The sequence below is a fragment of the Ahaetulla prasina genome, chromosome 9 (assembly GCF_028640845.1).
Source record: "Ahaetulla prasina isolate Xishuangbanna chromosome 9, ASM2864084v1, whole genome shotgun sequence".
Lineage (NCBI taxonomy): Eukaryota > Metazoa > Chordata > Lepidosauria > Squamata > Colubridae > Ahaetulla > Ahaetulla prasina.
The window spans coordinates 4,710,289-4,725,884 of NC_080547.1; the positions used below are offsets into that span (position 1 = coordinate 4,710,289).

Below are 15,596 nucleotides of genomic sequence, written 5' to 3' on the forward strand. Positions count from 1 at the left end.
ATTTTTAAGAAAATGTTGGATAACCATCTGACTGAGATGGTGTAGGGTTTCCTGCCTGGGCAGGGGGTTGGACTAGAAGGCCTCCAAGGTCCCTTCCAACTCTGATGTTATGTTATGTTATGTTATGGTAATAGTTGCTATAGCTAAAATAGCTATGAATGAGTAGACGGAACTCAGGGTTGAACTATTAATTCACATTAATTAATTCAGAGTGGGGTCTACAACAATTCGCCATGGTCAACTCGCCACAGCCAATTCGCCATGGCCAACTCGCCACAGCCAATTCGCCATGGCCAACTCGCCACAGCCAATTCGCCATGGCCAACTCGCCACAGCCAATTCGCCATGGTCAACTCGCCACAGCCAATTCACCATGGCCATGGGACAATTCGCTGTGGGACAAAAGTTACAACAAGAAATGGTGGAACAGAATAATTAAACAAAGGATGCAAAAGGAGGGACAAAATGAAATGTGAATGACAAATATTAAAACATTTTTTTAAATTTATTTTGAATAATTAAATTGAATGGTTAAATTGTCCCGCAGCAAGCTGTCCTGTGGTGAGTTAGCCATGGCGAGTTGGCCTTCATAACCCTTATTTGTGATGCTTTTTCCTTCATTTTTGACAGATAACATTTCGGTTTGATACTGCGGTCAATACTGTCAAGAGTATAGATTGTTCTAAATATATGAAGTTATCTGCATCTAACTGGTCAAAATGGTGCAATGCGTATATTTTTGGGGACCAACAGAAGAGACTATTAGCAGCTCAGGGTTGAATTGTACAGCCAGGTTGTTTGCTTGCAAACAGTTCATTATCCAACTAGGTAACAGCATCAGTGCTATCTTGAGTTTAATGTTTGCTCCCTGTTTATATACAGTTGCTTGCCCTGCCAGTGTTGGTGGGGGTATGGTTGACTCCTGTGATGGTGAACCTATGGCACGCATGCCACAGGTGGCATACGGAGTCATATCGGTGGGCACGCGACCTCAGCTCCGGCACACATGCGTGCGCCGGCCAGCTGATTTTTGGGCCTTCTGGGTCCACCGGAAGTAGGGAAACAGGCTGTTTCCTGCCTTCGGAGGACCTGGGGGTGTGGGTAAGGTTGTTTTCACCCTCCCCAGGCTCATAAAAAGGCTCTGGAGCCTGGGGAGAGCAAAAAACGAGCCTACTGGGCCCACCGGGCCATCACATGCCAAAAGCGGGGAGGAATGTGTGTGTGTGTGGGGGGTCTCATGCATATCCACAGGGGGTGGAGCGCATAGAATTATGGGTGTGAGCACATGCACGCGCGACCCCCCCACGCGACCCCCGCTTTTGGCACACGATGGCAAAAAGGTTAGCCATCACGGGTTTACTCCTTGGTAGTCCTTTAACTATTGTTTACTGCCTGATTGTTTGCTTGATTTGTTTGTCTCCTTTGTTTAAGCTACTGTTTCTGCTTGATTGTTTGTCTGGTGTTCATCTCTGCTTATCTAGGTGTTGGCTACTGGAAAGGATAAGTTCTGTCCTTTTTATTTCCTTCTTAGACAAAGAATTCCACCCCTCTTCATTTTTTTTTTTTTTTATAAAAAGTTTTATTTTTACAATCATATCAAATAATTCATCCAATGTACAGTTATATACAATTAGTCGGGCTTGCCCAGTCACCACCACCCTTTTTAACACTCTTCCCTCTTCTACCTTCTTTTACTTTCCAAACCTTCCTCTCCTTCTCTTATCTACATCCACTCCTCCCTCCACCCTACACCTTCCTTCTCCCTCTACTATCCCTCTTCCTTCCTCTTCTCCTCTTTCCTACCTCCTACCTCTTTTCTCCCTCCCCACCGTTCTAAAATGGTAACTATGCAGACCCGACCCTACATTAATTATATTTCTTCAATAATCCCTGTACATTAACCATCACTCCATCTCTACCAAACCCCCCAATTCCCTCCCCTTACCCCCACCCCCACCCCGACTTCCCAGAACAAAATGCAGGGTATCAAAACTAACAATCATAATCCAAAATAATTCCTAAATTATAATCTTTAGTCACACCACACTTAGTCACACTCTCAATTCCCCTCTCCTTCAAAAATATATCTAATACAAAATATTTCCTAAATTTACTCATATGCTATTCGATTTTTTTTTTTTTATCTGATACTTATTTTAAATATAATCAATCCACATTTTCCATTCTAAAATATATTTTTCTAGTATATAGTCTTTCAAGTAAGCGGAGATTTTTGTCATCTCTGCCAGATTTGATACTTTGAGTGTCCATTTGTTGTTTTGTTTTGTCCATTCTTCGATTGTAGGTAATTCTTCTTTCTTCCAATACTGAGCAATCAAAAGTCTTGCGACTGTTATTAAGTTCAAAATCAATTTAGTCTCTATAGCTGTATAGTCCATAATTATTCCTAGTAGAAAAAACTGCGGAGTAAACTTAATCTTCTTTTCCAAAATATTCTGCATGATCCACCAGCCTTTAATCCAAAATACTTTAACTTTTTTACAAGTCCACCATATATGGTAATAAGTAGCATCTTCACAATCGCATCTCCAACATTTAGCAAGATCTAATATGTGTTTCTTGTAAACAGGTAATGTCATTTTTAAATTATTTCAAATAATGAAATACTTTCCTTCTCTTCTGCGGTGAATTCAGGCCATTAACATTCCAAGATAATAGTTTAATTGCCATTATCGGCCAAAGGAAACTTTTGGAACACCAGCCGCAGATCACATTTTACTTTAGGCCTTGCTCCTCCCACTGTTTCCATTGTAGTAGTTGCCAGTTGTTGTTGTGCCTTCATCTCTTGTTCCTTGCGTTTAGCAGCAGCTCTAGTCAGCCTTTGTTCTTTTGAATCTAAACCCGTCGTAGGTATTTCCAACACTTGTAATAAATCTTCTTCCATCACAATCTGTTCTTGTACCTGCTTCACTTCTCTTTCCTTCACTTCAGCCTCCCTTCTTCTAGCTTCCAATGGGGGAAGACTTCCAACTTTTAATACCTCAACATAAAATTCTCTTGCTTTTCCAACCGTATTGAAACGATGTACTTTCCCTGCATAATATACTATTATACCAGTTGGAATATCCCATCTATATTCAATCTGATGTTTTTTAAGTTCATTCACCAGGAAGGCAAATTCCTTCCTAGCCCTTAACATTTTTGGTGGAATTTCCTTTAATATCAAGATATCTTGACCAGCAATCTGAATCTTCTCCCCCTTATATGAAGCTTGCAAAATCTGATTTCTCACTATTCTGTTTGTAAAATAAATAACAACATCCCTTGGCAACTTTTTTTGCCTTGCTATCCAAGAATTCACACGATATATTTTTTCAATTTGATAAGCCACATCTGCTGGACGAGCTGCTAATATCTCAGCAAATACTTCAGAAAAAATTTCCCTTAAATTCTCTTCCTTATTTTCTTTCAAACCTCGGATTCTAAGAGCAAATTCCATATTTCTGTATTGTATCAAAACTATTTCATCCTCTGTCTTTTCCATTTTACTTTGAAATTCATCCATTTTATTTTCTAATTTTGAATTATGTTGCTTAATTACTTCAACCTCCTCTTCCAATAAAATCACATTCGTTGCCAAACTTTGTACTGCCATTACAAATCCTTCTTTAACTTCTTTATTTCCCACTTGAATTTCTGATATCTGCTCTTTCATTTCAGACATCTCATCAGTTATAACTTTAAATTTTTCTTCTATAAAGCCTTTTAAGTTCTCTTGTAACGCCTCTAAATTCAATGTTCTAGTCTCTGCTGTATGAGCTGGAGAGGCACCAGCTGATAAAGTTCCAGAGCTCTTTGTTACAGTAGACTTTAATTGTTTGGCTGCCATCTTCTATAAAATTATTTATTTATTTATTTCCAACTTAATATTCACTTTAAATCTTCTTAACTCTGAGAAACACAGTCTTTTAAAGCAGTATTTAAAAATCTCCTAGATTCTATCAGCAGGCAGCAAAGAGTTAAAGCAGCAAGTAACATGCAAATTACCAACTGCAGAGGCACACGCTGAAAGTATCACTTTCGCTTTCCACTCGTTAACTTGTTAACAATTCGCCTCCATTTTCTTGCTGTTTTCAAGCTTGTTACAAAGTATCGGGGAATCGGCTTGGCTACTTGCATAAAGTTCTCCCACTTTCGTTCTGTCCGGTATAATCCTTTATTGTCCAAAATAAATCTCGGCATTTGGTCGTGGTGATTGGTTCCGCCAAAGCAGAAGAATCCTCGGATCTGGAGCACTTCGGGTTACTGGAGGGAACTTAACCCTTCAAACCCCTTTTTTCTCAGGGGCTTTAGGGAAATTCAACCTCTGCCCTCAGCTCACCCCTTCTCCTTCTCCCGAAGAGGGGGTTTTCCGAACCGCTGGGCAGCAGATTTAAGCTGTCCTAGCGATTCCACATAATCCAGAGGTTGGTGATCGTAAAGATCACCGCCATCACCTACGGTGCCAAACCGGAAGTCCCACCCCTCTTCATTTTTAAAAGTACAACCCACTGTCAAGCTGTCACAGGCTGGGGACCTCTTGGATTGATTCCTAAGCCATGAAAACCTGGGAATGATTTGGCAGATGAATGAGAGCCATCTGTGCAGAAATGAATATATATATATATATATATATATATATATATATATATATATATATATATATAAATATATATATATATAAATATGTATATATATATATATATATATATTTTTTTTGAGGTTTTCACGGGTGTTTGTATGTAGGTCTTTGGTTGTTTGGGTTTTCTCCCGTGTAAAATTGGAAGTGTCTTGGCGACGTTTCGACGAAGTCTCATTCGTCATCTTCAGGCTTCAGCTTCGTGCTTCTGGGAGCAGTGTGTGATCGCAGCTGTTTCTTCCTTTTTTTTTTTTAATTTATTTTTTTAATAAAAAAAAATATATGTATATATATATGTAGGTCTTTGGTTATTCGGGTTTTCTCCCGCGTAAAATTGGAAGCGTCTTGGCAACGTTTCGACGAAGTCTCATTCGTCATCTTCAGGCTTCAGCTTCGTGCTTCTGGGAGCAATGTGTGATTGCAGCTGTTTCTTCCTTTTTAACTGCTAGTGGGGGTTTGAACTGATTGGGTGGGAGCTTGGCTGTGCTCTGATTAGATGGGGTTTTTTTTTGTGCTCTGATTAGATGGGGGGGTGTCCTGTTTGGGTGGGGGCTTGGTTGTGCTCAGATTAGTCTGAGTTGCAGGGGGATTTGAGCTGGTGAGCTGCATTGCTGTTGTTTGGCTTCATGTTTGTGGTCATGCTACATCTTCATAGTGGGTGTCTGTCTGCTGTATGTATGGATTGGAGGGATTTGAAATGGCTAATGTTGCAGCTGCGGTCTGGCTTCTGGTCCTTGGTCGTGCTTCATGATCAGTGTGCGTTTGGGTCCCGAATAACCAAAGACAGGTATATATATAGAAACAGCTGTAATCACACATTGCTCCCAGAAGCACGAAGCTGAAGCCTGAAGATGATGAATGAGACTTCGTCGAAACGTCGCCAAGACATTTACATGGGAGAAAACCCGAATAACCAAAGACCTATCTATCTATCTGTCTGTCTGTCTATCTATCTATCTATCTATCTATCTATCTATCTATCTATCTATCTATCTATCTATCTAATTTATTTGTCACACAGTAAATATAAGCATAAGCATGAAATAATTGTACAATATATAAGCATATATATGAGTATGAGTATGTAATAACTATATTAATTGGATATAACGAAAGGAAACAATAGGACAGGAATGGTAGGCACGCTTGTGCTCTTATGCACGCCCCTTATATGTGTGTGTGTGTGTGTGTGTGACTTTCCAGATGTCCATGAATTACCATTCTAAGCATCTCTTTCCACTGGCTCATGCATGAAGCTGCTGGGATTTGTAGTTTAATGATGTCTGGAAAGCTGTAGGTTTGACACGCAGGATTTAAAATTATCCAAACTGTTGATCTGACATCGAGAGGTTTCTGTGGTCTCATCGACATAAAAATGCTTTCCTTTGCAAGAGTTGGCATTAAAATCTAACACTGGGTTAATAGAGTGAAGATCTAGTTCCAAGTTAATATAAACTGCAGTTTACAAATTGAAAGCCAATCTTAAGAGGGAATGCTCCTTTGCCCATTAGCCATTACTCCCCAGGGGAGTTTCTCTGTTTCTAAGTCTCTCAACCTTGATCACAGATTTGGTATTTGCATCAAAGCTCTTATTCCCTTACTAACTTTGTAGCAAAGGAGGGAGCTCAACGGGCTCCAGTTTGCAAGACACTGTACATTTGTAGAACATTTACCTCATAGGTCAGTTATAGTCTCTACACCGCCTCCGAATTCATCATTTACTTGCCTGTTTGCTCTGTGCATAGAGACGAAAAAGCAAGATTCCTGGTAGCCTGTGCATTGCATATGAGCAATAGCACTTAAGACTTATATACCGTTTCACGGTGCTCTACAGCCGTCTTTAAGAAGTTTACAGAGTCAGCCTCTTGCCCCCAACAATCTGGCTCCTCATTTTACCGACCTCAGAAGGACGGAAGGCTGAGTCAGTTTTCAACTGGTCAGGATCGAACTGCTCGTGGTGGGCAGAGTTAGCTGCAATACCGCATTCTAACCACTTGCACTTCTTGCACTCCTGAGAGAAGCTTAGTTCTCAGTCATGTTACAGGATTATTGAACTCCATGCGAAGATATTGCCTAGTCCTTTATGGTATGTGTACCTTTGTTCTATCTTTCCTTTCCTGTTACTGATTTTTTTCATGTTTGTTTTGTATTGCAGAGTGTAGACAGTCCTAGGGACTGGTATCGCAGCATGTTCCAGCAAATCCACAGTAAACTTCCAGGTAAGTTTTTTTTCAGAGCAATCTGTTTAGCAATTGAGCAATAGCAATAGCACTTAGACTTATATACCGCTTCACAGTGCTTCACAGCCTTCTCTAAGCAGTTTACAGAGTCAGCCTCTTGCCCCCAACAATCTGGAACCTCATTTTACTGACCTCGGAAGGAAGGAAGGCTGAGTCAGCCTTGAGCCAGTCAGGATCGAACTGCTGGCAGTGGGCAGAGGGAAGGAAGGAAGGAAGGAAGGAAGGACAATGACAATAGCCCTTAGACTTATATACCGCTTCTCTGTGGTCATGAGGCCAGCATGATTAAATGCCAAAGGCGCACGGAACGCTGTTATCTTCCCACCAAAAGTGGTCCCTATTTTTCTACTTGCACTTTTTTTACGTGCTTCCGAACTGCTAGGTTGGCAGAAGCTGGGACAAGTCACGGGAGCTCACCCCGTTACGCGGCACTAGGGATTCGAACCGCTGAACTGCCGACCTTTCGATCGACAAGCTCAGCGTCTTAGCCGCTGAGCCACCGCGTCCCTCTTTGATATGCCAGACATACCTAATTCCCTCAATCATTCATCCTATGGTTTAACTTCCAGATTGCTTATCGTCTTCGTTGTTCTTCTCTGCAACTCTTTCATCTATTTCAGGCCAATAAAGCCGATAAGAGTTGACAGAGAATCGCAACAGACGCAGAAAAGTCGCCGGAATCTGCAATGCGGGCAGCTAATTTGATTACGTCTTTGTTTCTGAAGATATGGATTACACTTTAACTCAATAGTGAAAAAGTGGCTTTAGAAACCATAAACCTGGGCATTGACTGGGCATTGAGATTAAAAAAAAAAACCAGCAAGGAACACTACAATTATTGTGGATCCTCTAGTGCAGGGGTCTCCAACCTTGGCAACTTTAAGCCTAGAGGACTTCAACTCCCAGAATTCCCCAGCCAGCAAAGCTGGCTGGGGTATTCTGGGAATTGAAGTCCTCCAGGCTTAAAGTTGCCAAGGTTGGAGACCCCTGCTCTAGTGGATAACAATTTCTCTTCTGTACCATTGTTGTTTTTCTGGGAGTTTCCCCACATCATAATCTTATGATTTCCCACAAAATAATCTTATTTTGTACTGCCAAAGGAAGCTTAGACCCAAACTGAAATGTCCATTCTTTTCACCTCCCTATTTGTGGATTGGAAACGTGGTTCATTTCCTGCCACACTGCTGTTCTTACGATCTGCAACACACTCTTGAGGTAGCAGTCTCTTACTGCTTTTCCTCTTCATTTGCTCATCAATGATGAACCGGATGCATTGTGTGTGGCAGGAAACATCTCCTGCTGTGTGCTGTAGTTCTTGACTTACGACTGCAATAGAGCCCAGTCGTTCTTGACGTACAAGTGGTTCTTTACTTACGACCGCGATAGAGCCCAAAATTTCTGGGGTTTAGCGAGACCTTTGTTAACTGAGTTTTGCCTCATGTTACAATCTTTCTTGCCACCGTTGTTCAGTGAATCACCACAGCTGATAAGTTAGTAATCCGGTTCTTAAGCGAATCTGGCTTGGTGGGCGTGGCTTGGTGGGTGGGGCAGGGGAAGGATACTGCAAAATCCCCATTCCCTCTCCACTCCAGAGGAAGGATACTGCAAAATCACCATTCCCTCCCCACTCCAAGGGCCTCTGGTGGCTCAGACTGGTAAGACAGTCTGTTATTAACAGCAGCTGCTTGCAATTACTGCAGGTTCAAGTCCCACCAGGCCCAAGGTTGACTCAGCCTTCCATCCTTTATAAGGTAGGTAAAATGAGGACCCAGATTGTTGGGGGCAATAAAAGTTGACTTTGTATATAATATACAAATGGATGAAGACTATTGCTTGACATAGTGTAAGCCGCCCTGAGTCTTCGGAGAAGGGCGGGATATAAATGCAAATAAATAAAAAAAAAAAACTCCAGAGGAAGGATATTGCAAAATCCCCATTCCCTCTCCACTCCAGAGGAAGGATACTGCAAAATCCCCATTTGCTCCCCACTCTGGGACCAGCCAGAGGTGGTATTTGCCGATTCTCTGAACTACTCAAAATTTCCGCTACCGGTTCTCCGGAACCTGCTGGATTTCAACCCTGGCCCACCTCCCATGGACATCTCTCTTCTCTTTCAGAATCAGATCTGGATTGGGATCCCTCCAAACCAAGAGGTACCTACTGTTTTTTCTGCGTTTGAACACGCTCCCTAGCTCTCAATTGGGAAAGGTTTGGTCGTTGTGTACTGAACAAAGGATTTCCCAGGAATGGTGTCATTTGTAACGGCAAATTGTGGGTTTCTAGTGTTAGAGAAAAGCATAATACAAGAGGTTCAAGATGCTTCATTTGTGGAACAAGAACTTGTACCAAGATGCAGGAACGCATCTTGGGGTCATTCTACTACACCAGTGGTAGTCAACCTGGTCCCTAGGGCCCACTAGTGGGCGTTCCAGCTTTCATGGTGGGCGGAAGGGGTTTTGTCCGATACTGAAGCACTTTCCTTTTTTCTAATTTAATTGACTTTAAAAAAAAATATTATAGCATTATTTAAAAACATTTTCATTAGGTTTTCATAAAATCCCCTGTGACAATTTAAATTTCTGAAAATATACTGTTTGTATCGCCCGCGCATAAGTTTAGTTCACGTTACCTAAGTGAAACTAAATGGCGCTATAGTGCGACCGCAAACAAAAGAGGCTCGTCCCAGAATAGCTCGCGCATCTCCCGCCACACCACCCAGCTGTAACAGACAAGCAGAGCTGGTAGTCAGCACACACACCCGCCCCAAACCCAATCATGATGCGCGAGAGGCATGCGCAGATGAAAATACACGGCGCTTTACTGTGGGAACCGGTGGGTGGTTAGAACATTTTACTACTAACAGAGATACAAAAGTGGGAGATAGGTATAAAAAAGGTTGACTACCCTTGTACTACACCAATAAAATATTCAGAGCTTCTTGCCTTAGATCTATTTTGTAGAAACGGCTGTTTCGGGTTCAAAATGGTCCATCTGCAAATGCAACACCGGTAGTACAGCCAGGCTTTGTTCTTGACCGTATAATAGTGTTGGCGAACCTTTTCGGCAGCGAGTGATGAAACGGGAGCGTGTGTGCGCGCGCAGGGGAGCACCGGAAACTGGAAGATCACTTCCCCAGCGTGCATGTGCGCGTCGGGAAGCTGAGCTTCCAGTTTCTGGTACACACGCGTGCATGAAGACCAGCTGGGCGGCGTTCATGCATGTGTGTCAGAAATCGGAAGCTCAGCTTTCCAGTGTGCGCATGCTTGCCAGGGAGCTGCCCTTCTAGTTCCTGGTTTCATGAGTGACATAACGGGAGTGTGTGCGTGCGTGGAGGGGAGCACTGGAAACCGGAAGAGCGGTTGCTCCCATGCAATCGTTTCAGCACTTGGAATTCTGGGAGTTGGAGTCCACAAGTCTTAAAGTTGCTAAGGTTGGAGACCCCTGGTCTAAACAGTGGGTGTATGTGTGTGGTAATTCTGGGAAGAGATCAAAGAGATCATCCATGGTTCCATTTGGAAAGGATTGTCCGTCGCTTGCAGTGATAATTTTGTCTCCTCTAGATCATGACCCTCCAATGCTCATGAAGAAGAACCAACCTCCGCTGATGACCTCAAGCAGACCCTCCCGTCAAAAGAATGGCTTGGATTGGTGAGTAGAAACATGGAAGATGTGAGTCTCCCCTATGAAGGACGGCAACCCACCAACATACAGAAGGGTGGCAAAGCCATATGAACATCAGAAATAAATATGGGGTTGAAAATAAAGACTAGACTAGACTAGAATAGACTAGACTAGACTAGACTAGACTAGAATAGAATGGAATTTTTTATTGGCCAAGTGTGATTGGATACACAAGGAATTTGTCTTGGTGCATAGGCTCTCACTGTGCATAAAAGAAAAGATACGTTCATCAAGAATTCTAAGGTGCAATGCTTAATGATAGTCATAGGGTAGAAATAAGCAATCAGGAACCAATCAATATCAATATAAATCGTAAGGATACAAGCAACAAAGTTACAGTCATGCAGTCATAAGTGGAAGGAGATGGGTGGTGGGTTCGATGAGAAGATTAATAGTAGTGCAGATTTAGTAAATAATTTAACAGTGCTGAGGGAATTATTTGTTTAGCAGAGTAATGGCGTTCGGAAAAAAACTGTTCTTGTGTCTAGTTGTTCTGGTGTGCAGTGCTCTATAGCGTCGTTTTGAGGGTAAGAGTTGAAACGGTTTATGTCCTGGATGTGAGGGATCTGTAAATATTTTCACGGCCCTCTTCTTGATTCGTGCAGTATACAGGTCCTCAATGGAAGGCAGGTTGGTAGCCATTATTTTTTCTGCAGTTCTAATTATCCTCTGAAGTCTGTGTCTGTCTTGTTGGGTTGCAGAACCGAACCAGACAGTTATGGAGGTGCAGATGACAGACTCAATAATTCTTCTGTAGAACTGGATCAGCAGCTCCTTGGGCAGTTTGAGATACGAGATTATGCACTTTCTTTGGTATATCTCATAGGGATGTGGTGGCTTAGTGGTAAAGACGCTGAGACTGTTGATCGAAAAGTCGGCAGTTCAACGGTTCGAATCCCTAGTGCCGCGTAACAGGCTGAGCTCCCGTGACTTGTCCCAGCTTCTGCCAACCTAGCAGTTCGAAAGCAGGTAAAAAATGCAAGTAGAAAAATAGGGACCACCTTTGGTGGGAAGGTAACAGCGTTCTGTGTGCCTTTGGCGTTGAGTCATGCTGGCCACATGACCACGGAGATGTCTTCGGACAGCGCCGGCTCTTTGGGTTTGAAACGGAGATGAGCACCGCCCCCTAGAGTCGGGAACGACTAGCACATATGTGCGAGGGGAACCTTTACCTTTTTACCTTATGATTATAAACTTATTTGCAACTCAACCCTGTGCATTTATTCAGAAGTGAAGTCCATTTCAGTCAGTGGGACTTTAATATAAGTGAATTTGAGAATTTAAGTGTTTTAGGGAATCATGGAGCATTTGGGAATCCACATTCAACAGGATTTGAGGAAAGTAAACTAAGTGCCTCCTAAGTGTTCCCCAAATTCTGTGTCATCTTGTCTGAATTAGTGTTTTGCATCTGGCTCTGGAGAATGGCCTGAAAAATGAATTAGACCCTCCAAGTCTAAAATCACTCCGTGATTGGAATAATTCATCCCTTTGAATCCAGGCCTATGCCAGTGCCCAACTGTGACACTAGAGGGAGCTGTTGAGATTTTAACATGAAGTGGATTTATCTATAAATATATACATATATAAATGCGCCCTTGCTATCCCGGTGTGGCGGGTTGCAGCTTGGCCATTTCACAACACACAACATCAACCACAATCTACCATTTACCAAGAAATGTGGGCGTATTGATATTCCCAGAGGATACGCAGGGAGGGAACGTAGCAGCAAAGGGACAAAAATGGCCGCCTAGACCAGGGATCTCCAACCTTGGCAACTTTAAACCTGAAGGACTTTGCTGACTGGGGAATTCTGGGAGTTGAAGTCCGCCAGGCTTAAAGTTTCCAAGGTTGGAGACCCTTGTATTAGCAACCCTTTCATTTTCATTTCATTTATTTATTTATGTCACACAGTATATATAAGCATAAGCATGAAATAATTATACAATATATAAGCATATATATGAGTATGAGTATGTAATAACTATATAATTGGATATAACAAATGAAAACAATAGGACAGGAACGGTAGGCACGTTTGTGTTCTTATGTACACCCCTTACAGACCTTTTAGGAATGGGGTGAGGTCAATGGTAGATAGTTTTTGGTTGAAGCTTTTGGGATTTTGGGAAGAGACCACAGAGTCAGGTAGTGTATTCCAAGCATTAACAACTCTGTTACTGAAGTCATATTTTTTGCAATCAAGATTGGAGCGGTTAACATTAAGCTTAAATCTATTGTGTGCTCATGTATTGTTGCAATTGAAGCTGAAGTAGTCTTTGACAGGAAGGACATTGTAATATATGATTCTATGAGTTAAGCTCAGGTCATGTCGAAGGGGGCTGAGTTCTAAGTTTTCTAAACCCAGGATTTCAAATCTGGTGGCATAAGGTATTTTGTTGTATTCGGACGAGTGGAGTACTCTTCTTGTAAAATATTTCTGGACACGTTCAATTGTATTAATGTCAAAAATGTGGTATGGGTTCCAAACAGTCGAGCTGTATTCAAGAATTGGTCTAGCAAATGTTTTATATGCTCTGGTTAGTAGTGTAGTGTTTTGGAGAAGAAGCTACGCAAGATTAGGTTTACAATTTTTAAAGCCTTTTTTGCGATGTAGTTACAGTGGGGTTTGGCACTAAATGATCATTTAGATCATTTGATATGAAAACTTTCATGCTGGGAACAGTCCCTGCGGAAGTGGATCTTTGCAAATGCAAGGCAGGAAGTCCTTGGGGCCAAACGGGAAACAAGGCACATCAAGCAGAGCACGTCAGCTTCTCCCATCTTTCTTTTGCAGGAGAAATTGGGAAACTGCAGATGCCGCCAGCAAAGGGCCCAGGAGTATTTTTGATTATGAACCGGGGAAGTCATCCATCCTTGATAATCCTACTTTGGTATGCAGACCGCTAGCTTAGTTCGCGGCAGAGTGTTCATTGATAGAACAATCAGTTGTTGTTGTTAGTTGCGAAGTCATGTCCAACCCATCATGATCCCATGGACAACGTTCCTCCAGGCCTTCCTGTCCTCTACCATCCTCTGGTGTCCATTGAAGCTCCAACCGACTGCTTCAGTGACTCCATCCAGCCACCTTGTTCTCTGTCATCCCATTCTTCTTTTGCCCTCCTCTTAGGCTCTTCTCCAGTGAGTCCTTCCTTCTCATTAGGTGGCCAAAGGATTTGAGTTTCCTCTTCAGGATCTGGCCTTCTAAAGAGCAGTCAGGGTTGATCTCCTCTAGGACTGACCGGTTTGATCACCTTGCAGTCCAAGGGACTCTCAGGAGTCTTCTCCAGCACCAGAGTTCAAAGGCCTCCATTCTTTGGCGCTCAGTCTTCCTTATGGTCCAACTTTCACAGCCATCCATTGCAACAGGGAAAACCAGAGCCTTGATTAGACGCACTTTTGTTGGCAGGGTGACAATCTGTAGTGCCCAGCTAATATCTGAACTAGGTCTTGTGTATCACCAATCAATGTTAAGTACAGTGGAATATTGAAACAGGGACCTTGTGCATGCTTCCAGCAAGTAAATCTCATTGACCTCAAGAAGCATTAAAGGGTGCCACATGCGCTCACAAGTTGCTGAGCTCAAACTGAATATAAAGGAAAACAGATGTTGAACAATAGTTGTAACACCCTATGGAAAATTGGCCTGTGGAGTGGGAAGTCCCATCCTGTTTTGCATCCTCCTAATTCAAGCCCAAGGACCATTGCCCTTAATTGTCACCGTATTACAAAAAAAGATGTTGAGACTTTGGAAAAAGTGCAAAGAAGAGCAACTAAGATGATGATTAAAGGCCTGGAGACAAAAACATATGAAGAACAGCTGCAGGATTTGGGTTTGGCTAGTCTAGAGCAGGGGTCTCCAACCTTGGCAACTTTAAGACTTGTGGACTTCAACTCCCAGAGTTCCTCAGCTAGCTTTGCTAGGAGTTGAAGTCCACAAGTCTTAAAAGAGCCAAGTTTGCAGACCCTTGGTCTAGAGCAGTGGTTCTCAACCTTTATAGTGCTGCGACCCCTTTAATACAATTCCCCACGATGTGGCGACCCCAACCGCAGAAGGGGGAAAAAAGCGGCAAACTGAAGCCGTATTGGCTAGCCATCTGAACTGCTTGCGATTGCCTTGAGGACGGAGGCATTAAAGCGGAGACTCCTCCCCTATTAAGTTTATCACGCCTGAAGCCAGATTAGGCTAGCGATTGGGAGTGATTGCAGCTGGCTTGAGAGGGAGACATCAGAGCAAATATTTCTCTCTTTTTTAATTCATCGCGCCTGAAGCCGAATTCGGCTAGCGATTTGAAGAGCCTGCAGCTGGCTTGTGGAGTCAACCATTGGAGCGCGATTCTTCGACTCGCAAGTATACTTCCCATATTTCCGATGGTCTTAGACGACCCCTGGCAAATCGTCATTTGACCCCCAACGGGGTCGCGGCCCACAGGTTGAGAAGTGCTGGTCTAGAGGAAAAAAAGACTAGGGGTGACATGATAGCAATGTTCCAATAGTTGAGGGGCTGCCACAAAGAAGAGGGAGGGTGTCAGCCTATTCTCCAAAGTGCCTGAAGGCAGGACAAGAAACAAAGGATGGAAACCAATCAAGGAGAGAAGCAACCTGGAATTAAGGAGAACCTTCCTAACAGTGAGAACAATTAACCAGTGGAACAGCTTGCCACCAGAAATCATGGGTGTTCCATCACTGGAGGTTTTTTTAAGAAGAGACCAGACAGTAACTTGTCTTAAATGGTATAAGGTCTCCTGCTTGAGCAAAGGGCCGGACTAGAAGATCTCCAAGATCCCTTCCGGCTCTCTTCTGATTGTCCCGATTTTGAATCGTCTCTAACTCGCCATTCTTTTCACCGAAGTTTTAATTTGCCCGTTACAGGCCAAGAAACCCTCCACCCCATCTTCAGCACGATCCCCATCGCCGCCCTCTCTGCCAATTGAGGTGAGTCCTTTCTGAAAAGCAAGGGAAATGCACCTTCAGCCTCTGGCAACGCAGCCCAAGCATATGCGATCGACTTCCTTGGGGGGGAAAAAAAAATATCGGAG

General features: G+C 42.9%; 1 protein-coding gene across 8 annotated transcripts in view; it reads left to right on the top strand.

The window, feature by feature from the left end:
• SORBS3 (sorbin and SH3 domain containing 3) overlaps positions 1-15,596 on the top strand; it is a 92,735-nt gene that overhangs the window by 38,380 nt on the left and 38,759 nt on the right. For 7 of the 8 annotated variants that reach the window (XM_058194755.1, XM_058194754.1, XM_058194749.1 and 4 more), the window contains 5 exons: positions 6,795-6,858; positions 8,997-9,032; positions 10,440-10,527; positions 13,355-13,451; positions 15,430-15,492. In XM_058194755.1, the coding sequence (XP_058050738.1) occupies positions 6,795-6,858; positions 8,997-9,032; positions 10,440-10,527; positions 13,355-13,451; positions 15,430-15,492 (348 nt within the window). The remainder of the gene's footprint in view (positions 1-6,794; positions 6,859-8,996; positions 9,033-10,439; positions 10,528-13,354; positions 13,452-15,429; positions 15,493-15,596) is intronic. The other variant, XM_058194752.1, reaches the window with a different exon arrangement.